The sequence below is a fragment of the Anser anser genome (assembly GCF_964211835.1).
Source record: "Anser anser genome assembly, chromosome: 18".
Classification (NCBI taxonomy): Eukaryota; Metazoa; Chordata; class Aves; order Anseriformes; family Anatidae; genus Anser; species Anser anser.
Window position 1 is genome coordinate 15,822,552 of NC_139739.1, and position 18,874 is coordinate 15,841,425.

At 42.2% G+C, this 18,874-nt stretch overlaps 1 protein-coding gene across 4 annotated transcripts in view; it reads left to right on the forward strand.

The window, feature by feature from the left end:
* The window catches only part of MORC2 (MORC family CW-type zinc finger 2), a 51,257-nt gene that overhangs the window by 11,701 nt on the left and 20,682 nt on the right, over nt 1-18,874 (forward strand). For 3 of the 4 annotated variants that reach the window (XR_014573515.1, XM_083803657.1, XM_083803658.1), the window contains exons 5-10: nt 3,377-3,467; nt 5,211-5,319; nt 6,567-6,726; nt 6,809-6,920; nt 8,248-8,373; nt 15,466-15,545. Coding sequence is in view for 3 of the 4 variants with exons in the window: in XM_083803657.1 (XP_083659783.1) it covers nt 3,377-3,467; nt 5,211-5,319; nt 6,567-6,726; nt 6,809-6,920; nt 8,248-8,373; nt 15,466-15,545 (678 nt within the window). In the remaining variant the exon portion in view is untranslated. Of the gene's footprint in view, nt 1-3,376; nt 3,472-5,210; nt 5,320-6,566; nt 6,727-6,808; nt 6,921-8,247; nt 8,374-15,465; nt 15,546-18,874 lie in introns of those variants that run through there. The other variant, XM_083803659.1, reaches the window with a different exon arrangement.

Sequence of the window (18,874 nt, forward strand, 5' to 3'; positions counted from 1 at the left end):
TAAAGGGTGAGTGTCAGGAGGACGGAGCCAGACTCTTCTCTGTGACACCCAATGATAGGACAAGGAGCAATGGGTGCAAGCTGGAACATAGGAGGTTCTGCTTAAATATGAGACAAACTTTTTTACGGTGAGGGTGACAGAACACTGGAACAGGCTGCCCAGAGGGGTTGTGGAGTCTCCTTCTCTGGAGACTTTCAAAACCTGCCTGGATGTGTTCCTGTGTGACCTGATCGAGTTGTTCCAGCTCTGGCAGGGGGATTGGACTAGATGATGTTTCAAGGCCCCTTCCAATCCCTAACATTCTGTGAAAGGGTGAAGCCAGGTCTGTCTGCAGTGACTGCCTTTTCGTAGAATTATAGAATGTTTTGGGTTGGAAGGGACCTCAAAGATCACCTAGTTCCAACCCCCCAGCCATGTGCTGGGAAACCTTCCAGTAGATCATATTGTTCAAAGCCCCATCCAACCTGGCTTAAAACAGTTCCAGGGATGGGGCACCCATAGCTTCTCTGGACTTCCTGTTCTAGTAAATCATCGTGAAGAATTTCTTCTGAATACCTAATCTAAGCTTGTTGTTGTTTTCTGTTTTTGTTTTTTAAAGACCATTACCCCTTGTTCTATTACTACACTCCTTAATAAAAGAGTCGTCTCCCCAGGTGATGCAAGCCACTTTGCAGATACTGTTTTGTTGCTACTTGCACTGACATGATGCATCTCAAACAACAGTCCCAGAGAAGCAGTGGGGAGGTCTGGTTTGTGAGCGATAGTTGGTGAGCTCTGTGCCAGACAGCATGCCTACTGTAATAGCATGTCATTCAGAAGGGTTTTCTGTTGCTGTCCTGGAGGTACAACACTCCAGAATTAAACAGCTCTATCCCCCAGTTCTATATCCCAGCTGTTTGATGTTTCTTATTAGGATTTTTTTTTTAATTTAGAATTATAGAATCACCTAGGTTGGAAAACACCTCCAAGATCAAGTACGAATCTTTACTTAGCACTGCTAAGTCTTCTAATAACCATGTCCCTAAGCACCACATCTACCTCTATTTTGAATACCTCCAGGGATGGTGACTCAACCACTTCCCTGAGCAGCCTGTTCCAACACCTCACAACACTTTCAGTGAAGAAATTTTTCCTAATATCCAACCTAGACCTCCCCTAGTGCAACTTGAGGCCATTTCCTCTTGTTGCATCACTTCTTGCTTGGAAGAAGAGGCCAATACCCACCCTACTACAACCTTCTTTGAGATAATTGTAGAGAGTGATAAGGTCTCCCCGAGCCACTTTTTCTCTACAGCACCAGTTCCCTCAACGACTCCTCGCAAGACTTGTTCTCTAGACCCTTTACCAGCTCTGTTGCCCATCTGTGGACACACTCCAGCACCTCAATGTCCTTCTTGTAGTGAGGGGCCCAAAACTCAATGCAGTATTCAAGGTGCAGCCTCACCAGAGCTGAATACAGAGGGACGATTACTTCCATAGTCCTGCTGGCAACACTATTTCTGATACAAGCCAGGATGCTGTTGGCCTTCTTTGCAACCTGAGCACACTGCTGGCTCATATTTACCTGGCTATCAACCAATACCTCCAGATCGCTTTCTACCATGCAGCTTTCTAGCCGCTTTTCCCCCCGGCCTGTGGCATTGCATGGGGTTGTTGTACTCCTAGTGCAAGACCTGATTCCTTTTCTTGAGCTTTGAATATCAATCTGCCCTCTTCACTGAATTCCTTCAGATTGTTTTTTTTTTTTTTTCTTGTCTGTTTGGCATAGATCACGTCAACCCTCTTTTTGTTGCCAGGGAGTTTATTTTTAAAGTCTAGTAACTCTGAGACACAACAAAATGAACACAGTGTGTCTAAAATAGTTATAAGTGAAACTCCCTCTAGAGCCTTAACTAAAAATTTGGAAAAAAATAAATTATACCTTGGTTTTTGGGAGGAGGGTAAAGACTAAGTCTCTCCCAAAGACAAACTGTAGCAGAGAGGGAAGCTCCCTCACCCTTCAGGAGTCCCTTCTTCTGGGCATTGTTTATCCTTCTCTTCCCAAGAAGAATCACCTTTTTAGGGTGGCTTTAGGTCTCCAACCCTGAATGATAAACCATATGTTCACCTTTTCTGAGTGAGGAAATGCTTCAGGCAATTACTCCTTTCCTTTTTTAGACTTCTGAATTTTTTCTTAAAAATAGCTGTTGATACAACTCTTAGTATAGCAAAGGGGGGGGGGGGGCAGTAATATTCTCTTCTTATAATATCCCATATACCCCTGTCTGACTAGGCTTGAAAACTGACACAATAGTAATAATAAAAAAGTCCAGATCTCCAAATATGAGAGAATCTTATGTTTGCTTTGGCTGGCAAGAAAACACCCTAGTAGGCTGAGGAAAGGGAAGAAGTACTGCAATCCTGTCAAAAGTTGTGTTTGAAATAGTTGTCCCCTCCTCCCTTGCAGCTTGTATGTGCATTGAGGGCAGTAATTGTTGTTAGCCTTCCTGTTTGAATGATTGTTCCTGTTAAGGCACTTTGTGTTCCCTCATCTCTGGAATTGTATTTAATTTTTCCCAGTAAATTCTATGGTGAAACGATTGCTATCTCTTGGCAGAAGGAAGTACAATTGTTCTGTCCTATGGATGATATTAAAAGGCTTTATACCTTGAACAATGGAAAGGCTTGAACTAAAAATGACAGACCCTCTCATCTGTAAAACTATCATATCCTTTTGTTTTGTCCTGTGCCAATAAAATGCTCTGACTTCCTGTGGTAGTTGCTAGTACTACTTTTATACTCGTAGCTGTCTTGCTGTCAGTTGTCCAGGAATCTGCTGCAAAAAAATAGCTTTTGTCTTACTAGTGCAGTAATTGGTGGTAGTGTTCAGCTCAACTCCATAAAGAAAATGTACTCAGTTTATTCTGAATTCAAGACCTTTCTGTATTAGTGACTTATGCCCGAGTACCAGGGGTTTTGAGTCTGTGGTGTTAGTAGAACCAGAGCTGCAGTGTCCCAGGGTTGGATTTTGGTTTATTTATGAGCACATTGGTAATTGTGGTTAACACAACAGATCATCTTGTTGACTTCTTTTTTTGTAAAAAGAGAACATCTTTACCCAGTTCAGATGGGGTACTGGTCTAGTCTGAAACTTAAAACTCCTTTTGTCAGCGTAACAGCATCTGTACAAAACTTCCGATGTCAGTGCCGTTGACCAGTGTAGTTCTTATGGGGCTGGATGGTAGAGCTTCAGGGCAAGACCTTGGCTTGGCCTTCAGGCCTCTTCCTTGCAGCAGTCTTTCTGTGCTATTTAAATACAAACTTATTCATCATTGTAATATGTGCCTCTGTGTATATTAAAACAAACTTTGGATTTGCTACCTGTCTCTCATTCCAGATGAAGCTGCCAGTGTTATTCAATTTGGTAAATCAGCCAAGCGATCACCGGAGTCAACTCAAATTGGGCAGTATGGGAACGGCTTGAAATCGTAGGTATTAAAAGCTAGCTTCGTGAGATTATGGAGGTTAGAGATGAGATAGCAAACGTATTTTTTGCTTGGAGGTGTGTATCTTTTTACCAGAAAAACGCTTGGAGATGAAATCTAAAGAAAGATACCGTGTTTTGGTGTGCAGGAACTCTATGAACAGAATGAGTAGAGAAGCGTGTTCAAACTGATGACAATGTCTTCCATTATATTTAAGTGATTCAGGGGAATGGATCAGGTGGAAAAAATGAAAGCAGGAAAAAAACGACCTTAATATGTCAATATCATACAAATAGTAAAATCAAAACAAAATAGTGCTGCAGCCTTTCTCTAGGAAGGTTGTCTGGTGGTGAGGCACTGGAACCGGTTGCCCAGAGAGATTGTGGATGCCTCATCCCTGGAGGTGTTCAAGACCAGGTTAGATGAGGTCCTGAGCAACCTGATCAGTGGGTGGCGTCCCTGCCTATGGCGGGGGGGTGGAACTAGATGATCCTTGAGGTCCCTTCCAACCTAGGCCATTCTATGATTCTATGAATTGCACAGAGATGAAGGGGAATGATGGTAGGAATGAGGGGAGGGGTGGGATTTAAGTGACAGATGAACAGAAGTAAATCTTGCTGATTGGAACAGATTTGATATGAAAGAGAAAAACCATTCACAACTGTAAAACCTGTTTGAGAAAGTTGGAGGACTTTTATAGATTACTCTGATTGTCTGTTCTGCCTTATGCTTCTGGTCTCCATGTGGTTTGTTGATGTATGTTCATCCTAGTGGGAGAATCTGTGTGATTCAATAGATATCTGGGGGAGAATAGAAATCAGGGTGGGTTGAAAGGGGTCTTGAGATATCATCAATCCATCTTCAGTGTAGGACAGATCTCAGATTCTACCTGTGCTCTTCCAGGGCAGAACTCTCACCTGTTCTTAAACTTGAGTGAGGGGCATACTATATTGCAGCTAGGAATTGCAGACTGAAGCCTAAATGTGCAAAGGAGATGTTTGCTATTACATTGGTCTAATCTAAAGAGAAATAAACCGACAGAACCCCTGATCCAGCTTTTGATGAAATGTTAATTTTTCTCTGTTGAGGGTTTTTGGAGGAGTTGGCTGATAGGATAAAAGAGAATATTGGGAAGGAAGGTCTTAATGGGAATATGAGAGTTAGGAGGAGGAGGACTGTCCTTTTTGTGATAGCTAGCTGATAAGTTGAATTGCTGAGTTGCTAATGTTCCTGTCACATTGGAAAATATATTGTCTCCCAGAAACTTGTCTACTGCTATTCATTTGTGTGTACAGCGAAATGAAGGCTGCATTCATTATCTCACTGACTTACATTTCTGCTCATATATTTGAAGGTTATTATCACATCTCACTGTTGTCAACTTTTTCAGATTTAGAAACAAAACCTTTGTTTTAAACTTTCTTCATAGTATGAGTTTGGAAAGCTCCATTTTGCACTTTTTAATTGTGATTAGTGTTAATCTTTTAGGGAAAGAATTTAGAGAGCTCCATTTCTTCCTGTGAAAATGTCCAGATTTAGATGTTTTTTTGGAAGGAATGATGGAGAGAGGGTAGCTGCTGTTTAAGCCTTTTTACCCATCTTAATCTGTTTTTGGTGTCTCATACTCGAACATAGTGGAATGAAAACATAACTTGGTCTGTTTTTAAAGAATTAGCGTAAATTGTGCTAATTTGCTGAAACGTATTGATCATCAAGTATAACATGCTGCCTGAAATCTGTCTCCAGGGGTTCCATGCGGATTGGGAAAGACTTTATCCTTTTCACAAAGAAAAACAACACCATGACTTGCCTTCTCTTGTCACGGACATTCCATGAGGAAGAAGGCATTGATGAGGTTTGTACATAAAATATTGTAACGAAGTAATATGGTGAATACTGTCTCATCTGAACTTCACCCAGCTCTTGAAGGAGAGAGTCTGTGTCAGTATGGATTTCCACTATGTTTTGTTCAGTGTATGGTTTTCTCTTGGGGATACACTGGTAGGGGATCTGCAAAGTCATGACTGATTTTTCCTTTTGGTTTTAAATCTGTTCAAGAGGTCTCTCTAAACTACTGTGGGTTTGTAGGGCTTAATATCACTTGATGTTGCTTATGCTGAGCTCAGGCTATGTCCAGACTTTCTTGTGTTTTCCTTTCCCACAAAATCTGATTTTGAGATGTATTTAAATTTATTGTTCATATTTGATTATCTGTAGAGAATTAAAGGTATGATTGAAGATGCTCCCCATAGGTCAGAAACTCCAGATGCATCTCTTTGCATCTCTTTAAGTCATAAATCAGTATGGTTCTAACTATTGAGAACTTGTATATCTTTAACAGATAGTTCAGATACCATTCTGTATCTGAACTCTTAACACGGAAGTATTTTTGTGCTCATGTGCAAGTATTTTTAAGGCATAGCCAATAGTGAGAAGTTATGTTTTCGCACTGGGATAGTATGTAAGGATTTTCCATTTTGATAGTGGAGGGAGCTGTACAGCAAAGCTGTTGAGGGAGCAGTGCTTGTTAGTGGCTAGCTAGCAGCAATGTAGTTCCCATAGTGCCTCTGGAGCTAGAAGTTTTGGTTTGAGCTTACTTCTAAAATAAGGAGAGGACTTGCTGTCCTTGATACACAGTTGCAGTCTGTAATTCTATCTTTGTTCATGTTCTAAACAACACAAAGCCAATCTTGTTAGAATCCTACCAAGAAGAAAAAATGAAATCAGAAAAATAAGCGAAGAACAATTCTTCAGTTCAAGAGAAGAGTTGAGCACAGAGGTTGATGCTTTTTTTTTTAAGAAGCAAAACTTGTGTTTTTTTTTTTTTACTGTTAGATGAAAGTTATTACAAGAGGTAAAAATGATGTTGGTTGTGTTAACATTGAGCAGCCAAAACCACACAGATTACTTTGAAATGGTTTCATATAAGACTAGATGTTCTAGAAAAGTAACTTGGAGGCTGGAAAAGAAAGGTCCTTGAGCATTTGACAGTTGTGCAAACCGCTGACAAGTTAGGAAGGGCTACTGCTCAACCTCGTTTCACGTAAATGGCTGACTGGAGTGGGTAGGTCTGAATTGCTCCTGGTGTAATGCTATTTGCAGGTCATTGTTCCACTGCCCACCTGGAATGCACAGAGCCGAGAGCCTGTGACTGACAACATGGAGAAGTTTGCTATTGAGACAGAGCTCATCTACAAGTATTCCCCTTTCAAATCAGAACAGCAAGTGATGGAGCAGTTCAATAAGATCCGTGGTGAGAAAGGTATGTATCTCTGGTGCTGGTCATGGGCAAGGAATTTGAGGGTTTGGGTGGGATTCACCTGATCAACTTCTTGCTTGCTTAGGCACCTTGGTGATCATATTTAACCTCAAGCTAATGGATAATGGAGAACCAGAGCTGGATGTGACTTCTGACCTCCAAGATATTCAGATGGCAGAAACACCCCCAGAGGGAACGTAAGTATGACTGATGTTACAGGCCCTTGGATTCTGATCTAACTATATTTTGGGGTTTAGCTATATGCTGTGTGCATATGTTTGTTTTCTTCAAAGCTTCTCTTTCTGTGGTGAGTAGGAGAATTTAGACGTTCTTTAGTTCTTCAGCAATTTGGAGTTCATGCATGTAAATAGCTCACAGATGTTATGCTTGTGTGTTTGTTGTGAATTTCTGCCTTGACTCGTCTCAGCTTAGTCAAAGCAGCAAACTCAATACCCTTCTTTAATTATCTGTATTAAGGGGAGGAAGCCCTCAGCTATAGGTTTAATTTTCTACAGTCAAAGATATTTTTGTCAGGATGGCAGCTGGTAATGACTCTGTGCCACTGTCAAACTGATGTTCAATTTGATTAAATGAACGGCAACAAAATATTCTGTGCAGGTCAGCCTCGTTGACCTGCACTGCGCATGCTGCTGAGCTTTCATGATTACCACTGATGAATGGAAGGAGCTGCTTCTTCCATGTGATGCTATTTCTGTGTTTGTTCAGTGCAGTTTCTGTTGGAGCATGCTCCTAACTAACTCAAGGGCAAGAGAATGCGCTAGCAAGCGGGGCAGTTAGTGTTAAGTGGTCCAGTTCATAGATTTGACTTTTATTATCTAATTGTATTCAGAACAGCCTTTTCAAGCTACAGTAATGTGTACAGTAACAGCATTTATGGTAGTGTTTTGTAACAGAATTTAAAGTACACAGCTTGGTAGGAAATCACTGCAGAAGACAGGCTGAAAAAGTAAAAGAAGAACTTCATTTAATTTACCTGAAGGGTGATTAAAATGGAAAGAACCTCATTCTCTTTGTTGGGAGGTAGGTTATATCTTTGGCATGTTTTGGAGAAGATGCCTGTGAGATGACATGGTAACACAACTGAATGAGGTGTGAATCCTGCTGAATAGGTGCCAGGATATGTCACAGGATAGTGAAAAGTAGTGTGGGGAGGTGATTCTGTTGGTCATTTGGAACCTGGGTAGCAGTTTCTTGGGAAATAAGAATCTTACAAATGTTTTCAACAGAGAAACTTGTTCATTTGGTTTGGGTAGAGGACGAGACTATGACAGTAGTATGTGATGGCTGTTTTTTAAGCAGAGAATAATTAAGGGGAAAAATTGTGAAGGAAAGAGGAGGGACAAGGATGAGCACTCTGACAAATAAGACATTGGTTATTCGGGTGGTAAGTTGATGGGGTCATCTTTGAGGTATGTGGATATAATAGGGAGAATGTCTCCAGGTAGTCCTGCAGTGAAATGCTGAACAAACTGATTAATATCTGTAAACATCCATCTATTACAGAAAGCCTGAGCGCCGTTCCTTCCGTGCCTACGCTGCTGTGCTCTATATTGATCCTAGAATGAGGATATTCATAAACGGACACAAAGTACAAACCAAGCGACTTTCCTGCTGCTTGTACAAGCCAAGGTAAGTGTTAGACTGGAAGTCTGCATATGTGTGCAGGAGTTTCCTTACAGAAGAGGTTTAGCATTTTGCTCTCTGTGTGTATCCTGCATAACTCCATGTTAAAGCCACAGAAACAGATCACAAGATTATAGGATGTGGGGTTGACATCATGGAAAAACAGGAAGATAATGGAAAATCTAATGCTTTTGTAAATCAAAAGTAGCTTGTGCAATTTGTCTCCCTTTAAAAGTAAACACAGAATCATAGAATGGTTTGAGTTGGAAGGGACCTCAAAGACCACCTAGTTCCAACCCTCCTGCCATGTTCAGGGACGCCTCCTACTAGACCAGGTTGCTCAAAGCCCCATCCAACCTGGCCTTAAACTCCTCCAGGGATGGGGCATCCACAGCTTCTCTGGTCAACCTGTACCAGTTGCCTCACCATCCTCATAGTAAAGAATTTCTTCCAAATATCTAATTTAAACCTACCTTTTTTTTTTTGTTTGTTTAAAACCATTACCCCTTGTGCTATCAGTACACTCCCTGACAAAGAGTTCCTCACCAGCTTCCTTGTAGGCCCCTTTTAGGTACTGGAAGGTTGCCATAAGGTTGCCCCAGACCCTTCTCTTCTCCAGGCTGAACAGCCCCAGCTCCCTCAGCCTGTCTTCATAGGAGAGGTGCTCCATCCCTCTGATCATCTGGCCTTTCTCTGGACTTGCTCCAACAGGTGCACGTCCTTCTTGTGCTAGGGGCCCCAGAGCTGAACACCCTACTCCAGGTTGGGGTCTCATGAGAGCAGAGCAGAGGGGGACAATCACTACCCTCACCCTGCTGGCCACGCTGCTTTTGATGCAGCCCAGGATATAGTTGGCTTTCTGGGCTGAAAGCACGCATTGCTGGCTCATGGTGAGCTTCCCGTCAACCAGCACCCCCAGGTCCTTCTCCTTAGGGCTGCTCTCAGTCCATTCTCCGCAATAACACCGGACCCAATACTGACCCCTGAGGAATGCCACTTGTCACTGGTTTCCAGCTGGACATTTTGCTGTTGACCGCAACTCTCTGAATGTGACCATCCAGCCAAGTTCCTTACCCACCAAGTGGTTCATCCATCAAATCCATGTCTCTTCAATTTAGAGACAAAGATGTCATGCAGGACAGTGTCAAATGCTTTGTACAAGTCTAGGCAGATGATATCAATTGCTCTTCTCTTATCCACCAGTGCTATCATCCCATCTATGGTGATTTGTGAGGTGTGATTTGCCCTTAGTGAAGCAATGTTGGCTGTTGCCTGTCAAGCTCATACTTACTCAGCTTCTTAAATTAAAATTTGGAAAGTGGTATCAAACTTCACAGAAGTCACAGGAGATTGCATCCCTTGCTCTCCCCTTGTCAAAATAGTCAGTCGTTTCATTTTCAGAGGCAGTCAATTTGGTACAGCATGACTTGACACTGTAAATCGTGGTTCGCTGGGTTGAGAGTATCTTGCATGTGCTACTTCATCAATTGCCACAGTCCAAAACAGTACTATGCAAGGGAAAGCAAAAGAGGGCACAAGTTTTTATCTCATCAGAGACCAGCTTCTTGCAAGACTCAAAGACAGGATGTCCTCACTACGTATTTTTTGCCAGCATTGTAATGACAATACTGGCATACCAACTCACTCCAGATGTTGATCTGCTTCAGTATCTTCTTTTTGCAAATGGTCAGTAGTTGATTCCTGAGGAGGGATAAGACTGATTCAGTTCCATCCAAAGCCACTGGACTGTTTTCTGTTGAAAAGAGTCACTGTTTAGACAATTTAGGCATCAGCTATTCTGGATCCCTATCACCAATTCTGTACAATTCTCTCTCTGCTCTTCTTTTTTTTTTTCATTTTTTTTCTTGGGAATAACATATTGCTATGTGGCAGCTGGAAAGACATTTACATTTAAAATACCCACTTCTGCAGTTCAGAAGCAAAGACTCCAAACAAGGCTGCCTTATAGAACACAGTGTAGATCTTTGTGGACATGGGGCAATTATAGCCTTTCTTGAAGAAAATGTCCAAACTGCTTTCTTCTTGTATCGTGCTCCTAATGCCAGGCATGGATTCCAGAAGCTGCATGTCCATTGGGATGACACATTAAAACTTTCATTGTGGGAGCCAGTACAGCCCTTCTGGTAGGCATCCACCTTATGCCATGGACAGGCTGTGAAAATTGATCTCTTACCTTCAGACACCTTAGTAGAGCCTATTTTCTCTCAGGTGGCTTGCTCTTGAGGGGCCTGCTTAAGGAAAAACAATAGATTAGTCTTTTCTTAGATTGTAGTTACTGTTTTTACATCTATTGGGGATTTTTATTTCTACCAACCTGCTGAAAAGGTGCTTGTGCCCTGGATTTTCCCTTTAGAGTTGAAGCCAGAGGTCATGGATCCCCATTTATTTACTGGGTTTTGAGTGTTCTGTAGTTTAACACTGCTTTCCTGAACTTACAAAATGACTCTGGTTTGTATAGGTGCACAAAGGGGGCGCATACCAATGTTAAGGCATTCCTTTAGAGTTCAGTTAATGCTGCAGTGCAGCTCTGTGCTTCAGCATAGCTGTTTGTTGTAGTGCTTGTCCAGTCTATGCCAGATTAGTATTGTACTTTTTTGGTCCAGCAAACAAATGTGTAGCAGGTAGTGAAGGTTCTCCTGGATGACAGCCCAAAGAGATGGTTTGCTGTGTGTTTATATGTAAGGGCTATTTGCTCATCTTTGGGGAAGAGTCATGATGCCTGATTGTTAATTTTATGTCCTGATTAAAGGCTAGTGAACTACTGTGTTGCAATGGCATTCATCCATTAGCATAAACACACATCTATCCATTTATATTCCTGGATTTATAAGAAAGTCCGTTATAAACCAGCTTGCCATGCAAAGAGCATTACTTGATGCTGATCTAAGGAGTGACTCCTGAGTGTAGTCTTTTTACATCCCTCTTGGTGAACTTCTGGCTAGGTGTTCTTCTGTTTGAAGTGATCATTTTATGCTTTACATCAGGTCTTGGTAGGTACAGCATTCTGCTTGCAAGATCTGCTTAGGAAGATTGTCTTCAGGAGGCAGTGTGTTCTCTCCTGTTTGTAGGATTGCAAGTCAGCTTGTCTTCATCTCTGAAGGAAAAACATTTAACAGTGGCTTGTCTGCAGGTTAATTTTTTGGTGTTAGAGAACAAAGAATGGAGATTTGTCACCGGATTTAGCGTGTTTAAATGCCTTTACTGTGTAAATCCAGGTTTTACTGCCGTTACAGTGTTCTTCATCAGGAATAACAGCTTGTCTCTTGAGCAGGACACTTATTGTCCTTTTGTCACTGTTCTTTCTGGAAGCTATGTTTCTGTGGGTTGTATAGTCAATTACTAATACGACCTTACTGTTCAGGTGAAAGGATATCCAAGATATCCAGGATATCCAAGACCATGGAGGAAGTAGTTTCTCTTCCCAGAAGAGCTCCAGTTATCTTCTACCTTTTGCTAGAGATCAGTGAAAGGCTTAGAATCATAGAATCATAGAATATCCTGAGTTGGAAGGGACCCATAAGGATCATCAAGTTCAACTCCTGGCACCACACAGGTCTACCCAAAACTTCAGACCACGTGACTAAGTGCACAGTCCAATCGCTTCTTAAATTCAGACAGGCTTGGTGCAGTGACTCCTGGGGAGCCTGTTCCAGTGCGACCACCCTCTCAGTGAAGAACCTCTTCCTGATGTCCAGCCTAAACTTCCCCTGCCTCGGCTTAACACTGTTCCCATGGGTCCTATCACTTGTGATAACAGAGAATAGGTCACCTGCTTCTCCACTCCCCCTCGCGAGGAAGCTGTAGACTGCGATGAGGTCTCCCCTCAGCCTCCTCTTCTCCAGGCTGAACAGGCCAAGTGACCTCAGCCGCTCCTCATACGTCTTCCCCTCTAGGCCCTTCACCATCTTCATCGCCCTCCTCTGGACACTCTGCAACAGTTTAATGTCCTTTTTGTACTGTGGTGCCCAGCACTGCACACAGTACTCGAGGTGAGGCCGCACCAGCATGGAGCAGAGCGGGACAATCACTTCCCTCGACCGACTAGCAATGCCGTGCTTGATGCACCCCAGGCTATGGTTGGCCCTCCTGGCTGCCAGGGCACACTGCTGGCTCATATTCAACTTGCTGTCAACCACAACCCCCAGATCCTTCTCTGCGGGGCTGCTCTCCAGCGTCTCATTGCCCAGTCTGTATGTATAGCCAGGGTTGCCCCATCACAGGTGCAGGACCTGGCACTCGCTTTTGTTAAACTTCATGTGGCTGGCGTTCGCCCAGCTCTCCAATCTGTCCAGATGTCTCTGCAAGGCCTTTCCACCCTCAGCCAAGTCTACAACTCCTCCAAGTTCGGTGTCATCAGCAAATTTGCTCAAAACATCTTCTAGTCCTACATCCAAATCATTTATAAAAACATTGAAGAGGACTGGCCCTAAAATGGAGCCTTGAGGGACCCCACTAGTGACCATCCGCCAGCCTGATGTGGCCCCATTTACCACAACCCTTTGAGCCCTGCCCGTCAGCCAATTGCTCACCCATCACATGATGTTTTTGTTTAGCTGTTATGCTGGACATTTTGTCCAGTAGGATCCTATGGGAAACCATGTCAAAAGCTTCGCTGAAGCCCAAAAAGATCACATCAGCTGGTTTCCCTTGGTCGACTAGATGGGTGATCTTATCATAAAAGGAAATCAAATTTGTTAGGCAGGACCTACCCCTCATGAACCCTTGTGGGCTGGGACCAGCTGGGACCAACTTCTCAAAACCTTTCGGGAGCCTGTAATGTCCAGGAGTCAGGAGCAGGCTGGTTTTGTGCAAATCATTCAGCAGCATTTGTAGGCATGATACCACAGTACCAGACTCCCTGGAAGCTGCTTTCATCTCTTAAAGGGTTACTTCATCTGCTTCCTCCCACAGTTGCTGTTGGAACTTGTTCAGCAGTGCAGGCTGTACAGCTAGAAGTAGGCAGGCAGTTTTGCATGTCAGTTTATATGGAAGCCGTTCGAATGGCCAGTGATCACAGCAGACATCTGGTGTTGGTGGCTGCAGTAGTAGTGTGTGCTGTTTTGCTTTCTTTGGCTGTTACTGTGAACCAGGTGTTACTGAACCATGTGCAAGGAGTTTACTTTTATGAGGGCACTCTAGGATGATTGTAGAGAACCTTTTGAAGACGGCTGAATATGTTTTGCTATCATATCATCTGGATTTCTTGTCTATCGGTCTTACATATGTCTTTGCTAGATATGATGTTCCAGACCATTTAAATGTCGGCTTTCCTGGCTGTGGCCAAAGTCATTTGGCATTGGAAACTAAAGTGAAACATAATGGCTGGCTGGTTTCTTCTTTCTTGAAATGGTTAGTCTCTGGGACAGTTTATCTGGAACCAGATCTGAGTTCCAGTGGTCCTTGGTTTGCTTTTGGTATATTGAACACTCCTGCAGGCACCTGAAGCTCGTACGGGGAGTAGGACTAGGGAGGAGGGCATAGAGTTGGGATGACATCCTTCACTGCCTCTCTGGGTTGTTCCACAGCTGTGCTCTGTGTGTCCTGTTGGAAAGGTGAGGTGTACCTCACTTTCTAAAGCAGTCTGTCTGTGGTCATGCTCAGGTACTTCTCTGTCTTAAGAGCTGCGGGTGTTGAGATAATTCAGCTTCACCCTGTTCCCTCCCACCCAGCAAAGTAAGGCAGGATGTGGATGAGGTAATGTAATTACGCCAGCATGTTGAAGGTAGTTCTGGTTTTGAGAGTATGTTCTGACTCTTTGCTCCAGGTAGCTTAAATCACCTTTTAAGTGGATTTGAAGAGACTGTGCCACACAAAACCTTACTCTGCATCTCCTGGTTATTGGGTGATTTTCTGGAAGAGTTAGTGTGCGTCTGCTTTATCTGCAATGAGGAGGTCCTTATGAGTAGCAGCGAAGGAGTTTACTAGATGCAGAAATGTATTTAAGTGGACTGTGCTTGTGTTTTGAGTTTACTGGATTTGAGAATAAAGGATTTCTGTTAGACTGTTTCTGACATCTGAGCACATAAGTGCTAACCCACAAAAACATATATAACCAATCTTTTTCATCTGTGCAAGGTGATTTCTCATGGATCTTGATAGACTATATTTCACTTGGGGGAATCTTATCTCATTGGGACTTAAATGTGCTTCTTCCTACTTTAATGAGCTGGTCAATCAAGCTCTAAGTCCTTACATTTTCCCATATGTAAAAACAGCATTTTTGTGGCTTTTACTTTTGGCTAAATGCTGGAGACTTTTTTTTTTTTTTTTCCCCTCCATAAAAATGTATTTTAGACAGGATTTTCCTTTGGATACTTCCAAAACCTTATGTCCAAGGTGGCTTGAGTTCTTGCAGGCTCTGATCATCCTTGGTGTCATCTCTTTCCCCAGTTATACATCTCTACGTAGAAGTGACGCATACTCATGAGCTTTTGCCTCTTTTACTCTGCAATAGTCATAGTTAGATTGCAATCTGCATTTGGCATTTTATGCTACAGGGAAGGTAAAACAAGTCACTGCAAATCAAACACACTTTACAAGGTTGTGAGTCACATGTGTAGCATATGGTAATGTCCTGAAATTTTGAAGCTGCAGCTTGAAGCTGTGTTCATACAATTCCTATACTACTTAAAGGCTTTGAGCTAGCCCTGCTTAGAGATGTGAACTGTGAAACTGCATGTGTAGATGGCCATTTGCAGGAGAAAGGAAGGGGTGTTTATGTAGAATGGGAGGTTTTGGAGAAGTTTTATAAATATGTTCCGTCCTCTTTTTCACTTCTGAACTTGTTCCCCTTAACCTGGGGATTTCTTCCAAGAATATGGCATATGTTGCACCTCCACTGGATAATGTAGAAGGGGGTATTGTGGTTGCAGCTACAGCTAAAACATCTCTGACTTAAAGGTATGTCCTAAGTACTCCCCAAAATGCGCAGTTACTGATATGTAAACTTCCTTCATTTATTCAGTCTGTTGAAAAAAGTACAGTAGAATGTGAAGATCTTATTCTCCAGGAATACAGTGATGAAATCTTGGTTTGACCTTACTGCTGAGATTGCTAATTAAGTTTTGATCATCACAGGATGTACAAATATACTTCAAATCGTTTCAAGACCCGTGCAGAGCAAGAGGTGAAGAAAGCAGAGCATATGGCAAGGATAGGTGAGTCTTTGGGTTCTGCATGCACATCCTGATTTTGCTGTAGCAAAAGAAAGGAATAAAAGAGGCTATTTTGCTGGATATGACCTGGATTGCTTGTTTCTGTGATCACGGTGGTTGCTCAGGCAGTTAGTTATTACAGTGATTACAGGCAATTGAGACTTGCTTCCATGCAATGGAGGAAATTTACATAATTCCCTAATACCACTTCCTATAGGGAATACAGGTACAGAATAACCCTTTAAATGCACAGCTCTCTGCTTGCTCCACCTGAAGCCTCGCCTACTTGTTATCCCATTGTTCTGCTCTCACCTTTTTGCATATCTTTAGCTTTTTAGTTCTCTTCTCCCTCTGTTTCTTTCTTCTAGAGGCAATTGTACGAACACAGATTTTTATTCTCTCACCTGATATATAGTGATTGATCTGGGTGTTGATTTTTTTTTTCTTGCTTCAAGACTACCTTTTGTGCATTTAGTCTGCCCTTCTTATTATGTCTTGTCCTCAGGAGAAACCAGATTTGACAGTATTGGACATTCAGGATATAGAAATAACATAAACATGTATATAGCGTGTATCTTTGTTAAATTTCATAAATTTAGCATACAAATCAGTCATCCCAACCCATGTTGGGGAAAACCCATAGTGAACAAGGAATCTTGAACTTGTACGACATGTTAACCTATGTTTTCTGGTTTCTTAAATAAACTTGATGTTGCAGTGACCTCTCCCTTCATAAGAGCTGCTCTAGGTACATTACATGGGATCAGATCAGATATGGATCGCTGTCAGAAAATGACAGTGCCACATTCAACCTCTGTAGCCATAAAGGGCAGTGCAATTTTGACAATGCCAAAAGCAATACAAGGAAATTATGTAAATTGCTGTGTTTCCTCTTCTTCCTTTTTTCCTTCTACAGTCTGACATGAAAGACTGGCAATTATAGGGTTTAAGCAATTTATCCTGTGCCTCAGTCCTCATAGATGAATTTATTTTTTAGTTTGCGTCCTATAGACAATGCAGGTGTTCAGCATACACTTGTGTTCTGTTCAGAAAGGTACAAGTATCGTGATTTGGTAAGATTTCTTTTTTGCAGCAGTCCATGAGGCCATCATGTTGTTTAAAAAGTGATCTTTCGAGTCTTGACAGTGAAGAATGTTGCCATTCAGTGTCCCAGTGCCAAGAACGGATACCATTACTGAAACGGCTATTGGCATGTAAATGTAAGCTTCATCACCAGAGCTAGCTCCCTGTCCCCAATAGTGAGGTGGGTGCTGAACAAAGGGCTTTGAACATGGTGGTGAAAGCTCAAGGCAGACATCAGATTATGTAATCAGTTCTTACGGAAAACAAAGCTTTCAGGACTAAAACATTCTTGTAGCATTCACCTCAGCTTCAATGGCATAGATCTTGTTTCTTTGCTTTTAGGAAAATCAGTTTCATCTATAGTGTACTATTTAATACATAGTGCTCTTTTTCTGCTGCTGATAGAGAAGACTAATTTCTCCTTATTTTCAGCATATGATTTCTCTGAGGATGCACACCACTCTTAACAGGGATCTTCACTAGGGAAAGATTTATGTTTTTCTCTCTCTTAACTAGAGGTGCATTGTGAGAAATAGCGGGTCCCAGCTGAGCTAACCCCTGATTTCAGTGTGCCGTGGCTGCCTATTAGGGATGCATTGGAATCCATCATACTGTAGATCTCTACTAAGGGACTGATAAGACTTTGATAAATAACTACTGCCCCCTTCCACAAAACCTACCAAAACTAACCAAACAACAAAAATATATAAATAAAGGCAACTATGATTGTTAATGACATGGCTTTAGGAATTGGTATCCCAAAAGAATCATAGACCAGGAGTGAGACGTGCTTGTATTTTAGATGAGGGAAAAACACTCCTTATTCCCTGAGAATCAACTTTTCCTGCTTCTTGTGATAAGCTATAGCATCCAGATCTCTTAGTGAGCAGAAGGACCTCTTCAGCTGTTCCAGAACACAAGTACCATGCCTGGTAAAGATCGTTACAAAAGGCTGTCAGCTGCTTTCTCTGCATTTCTGAGTGGAGATTAAGTACTGCATTGAGACATCTAGGTATTGCCATTGCCTAGTTTCAAGAAATCATTTTACGAAGTTTGAAAAGCAACCAAACAGAAAAGGTAAAGAGTTATGCAGGTACCCAATACTTAGTCATTGAGCTATATTCCACACTTAGTATTACTCTAGAGTATTTTAGAGTGTTCAGTGAGTTGACTGGCAGTAACATTGGTGTGCTGTTCCATGTCTGTTGTCCCCTTGATGGACACGAATGCCAATTCTAGCTTCTACATGCTTTTCTGTCAGGCTTAGGACATGTGTTTTTGCGTGTTAGGGCCTCAACGCTCAGACTCGTAATTGAATCATTCCCTGTGAAATGTGTCTTCTCAGCTGTCACTGCTTTAGTAGAACAGGTCTGACCTGTGCCCTTACAGACATCGTTGTGTTCTTCCCTTTAGACTCAGTTGTGTTTAGTTTGCCAGCTTCTATGATACAAGCTTTGATATAAACAGAATACATAAATGCATGTAAGTGTTTCAAACTGTCTCCAAAGTCTGTTTTTATGCTTAGCCAAGCTGTCTCTTTGGGTGATTAAGTCTGTCACACAGTGCAGTTAAGCTGTTGCTTGCTTGGTAAGCTACTGTGAACCTCTGTGCTTTTCTGTGAACTGGTGTAATGGCTTGGTAGTCTCTAAGAGACAATTGCAATTGTGTGATCTCTTGCCTCATCTCACGTATCTCATCTAAATCTTAGGCTAAGTTGCTACTCCACTGTTTCATTTTCTTGTTTTGAGTATCTTACAAGGCAGAGCCTATCTCCCTGTTGGGAAAACGGGGAGAGAAGTGGCTTATACAGTGTGCTGAAACTTATTGCCAGCCTCCTGTTACTGGGGCACAGGCCTGCTGCTCGTCTTACTGTGAGATGCACCATTCCTCAGTGCATACTGGTTTTATTTCCAAATCATGTCTATGCTTGCCAGTATGTGCCATTCTTAACAAGTGCTTTGCTTTTTCTTCTAGTGATCTTGCACATAAATATTTCCACACATACTTTTTTTTCTATACCTGTCTATTTCTGGTAGAAGTATCTACAATTCATAAAGGCTGCAGCGTCACTTAGTCTGCTCTCGGAAATTTCTGCTCTTGGAAGCTGACACAGGGAGTATTGCAGTAATATCAGTCTTGCATCAACAGCTGCAATGTCAGACTGAGATTGGCGGTGCTTTCAGTACAGGTGGCAGCTGGAGCTGGAGGCTCTAACTTTCCCTGTACAAGTAAGGCATTACTTGTCAGTA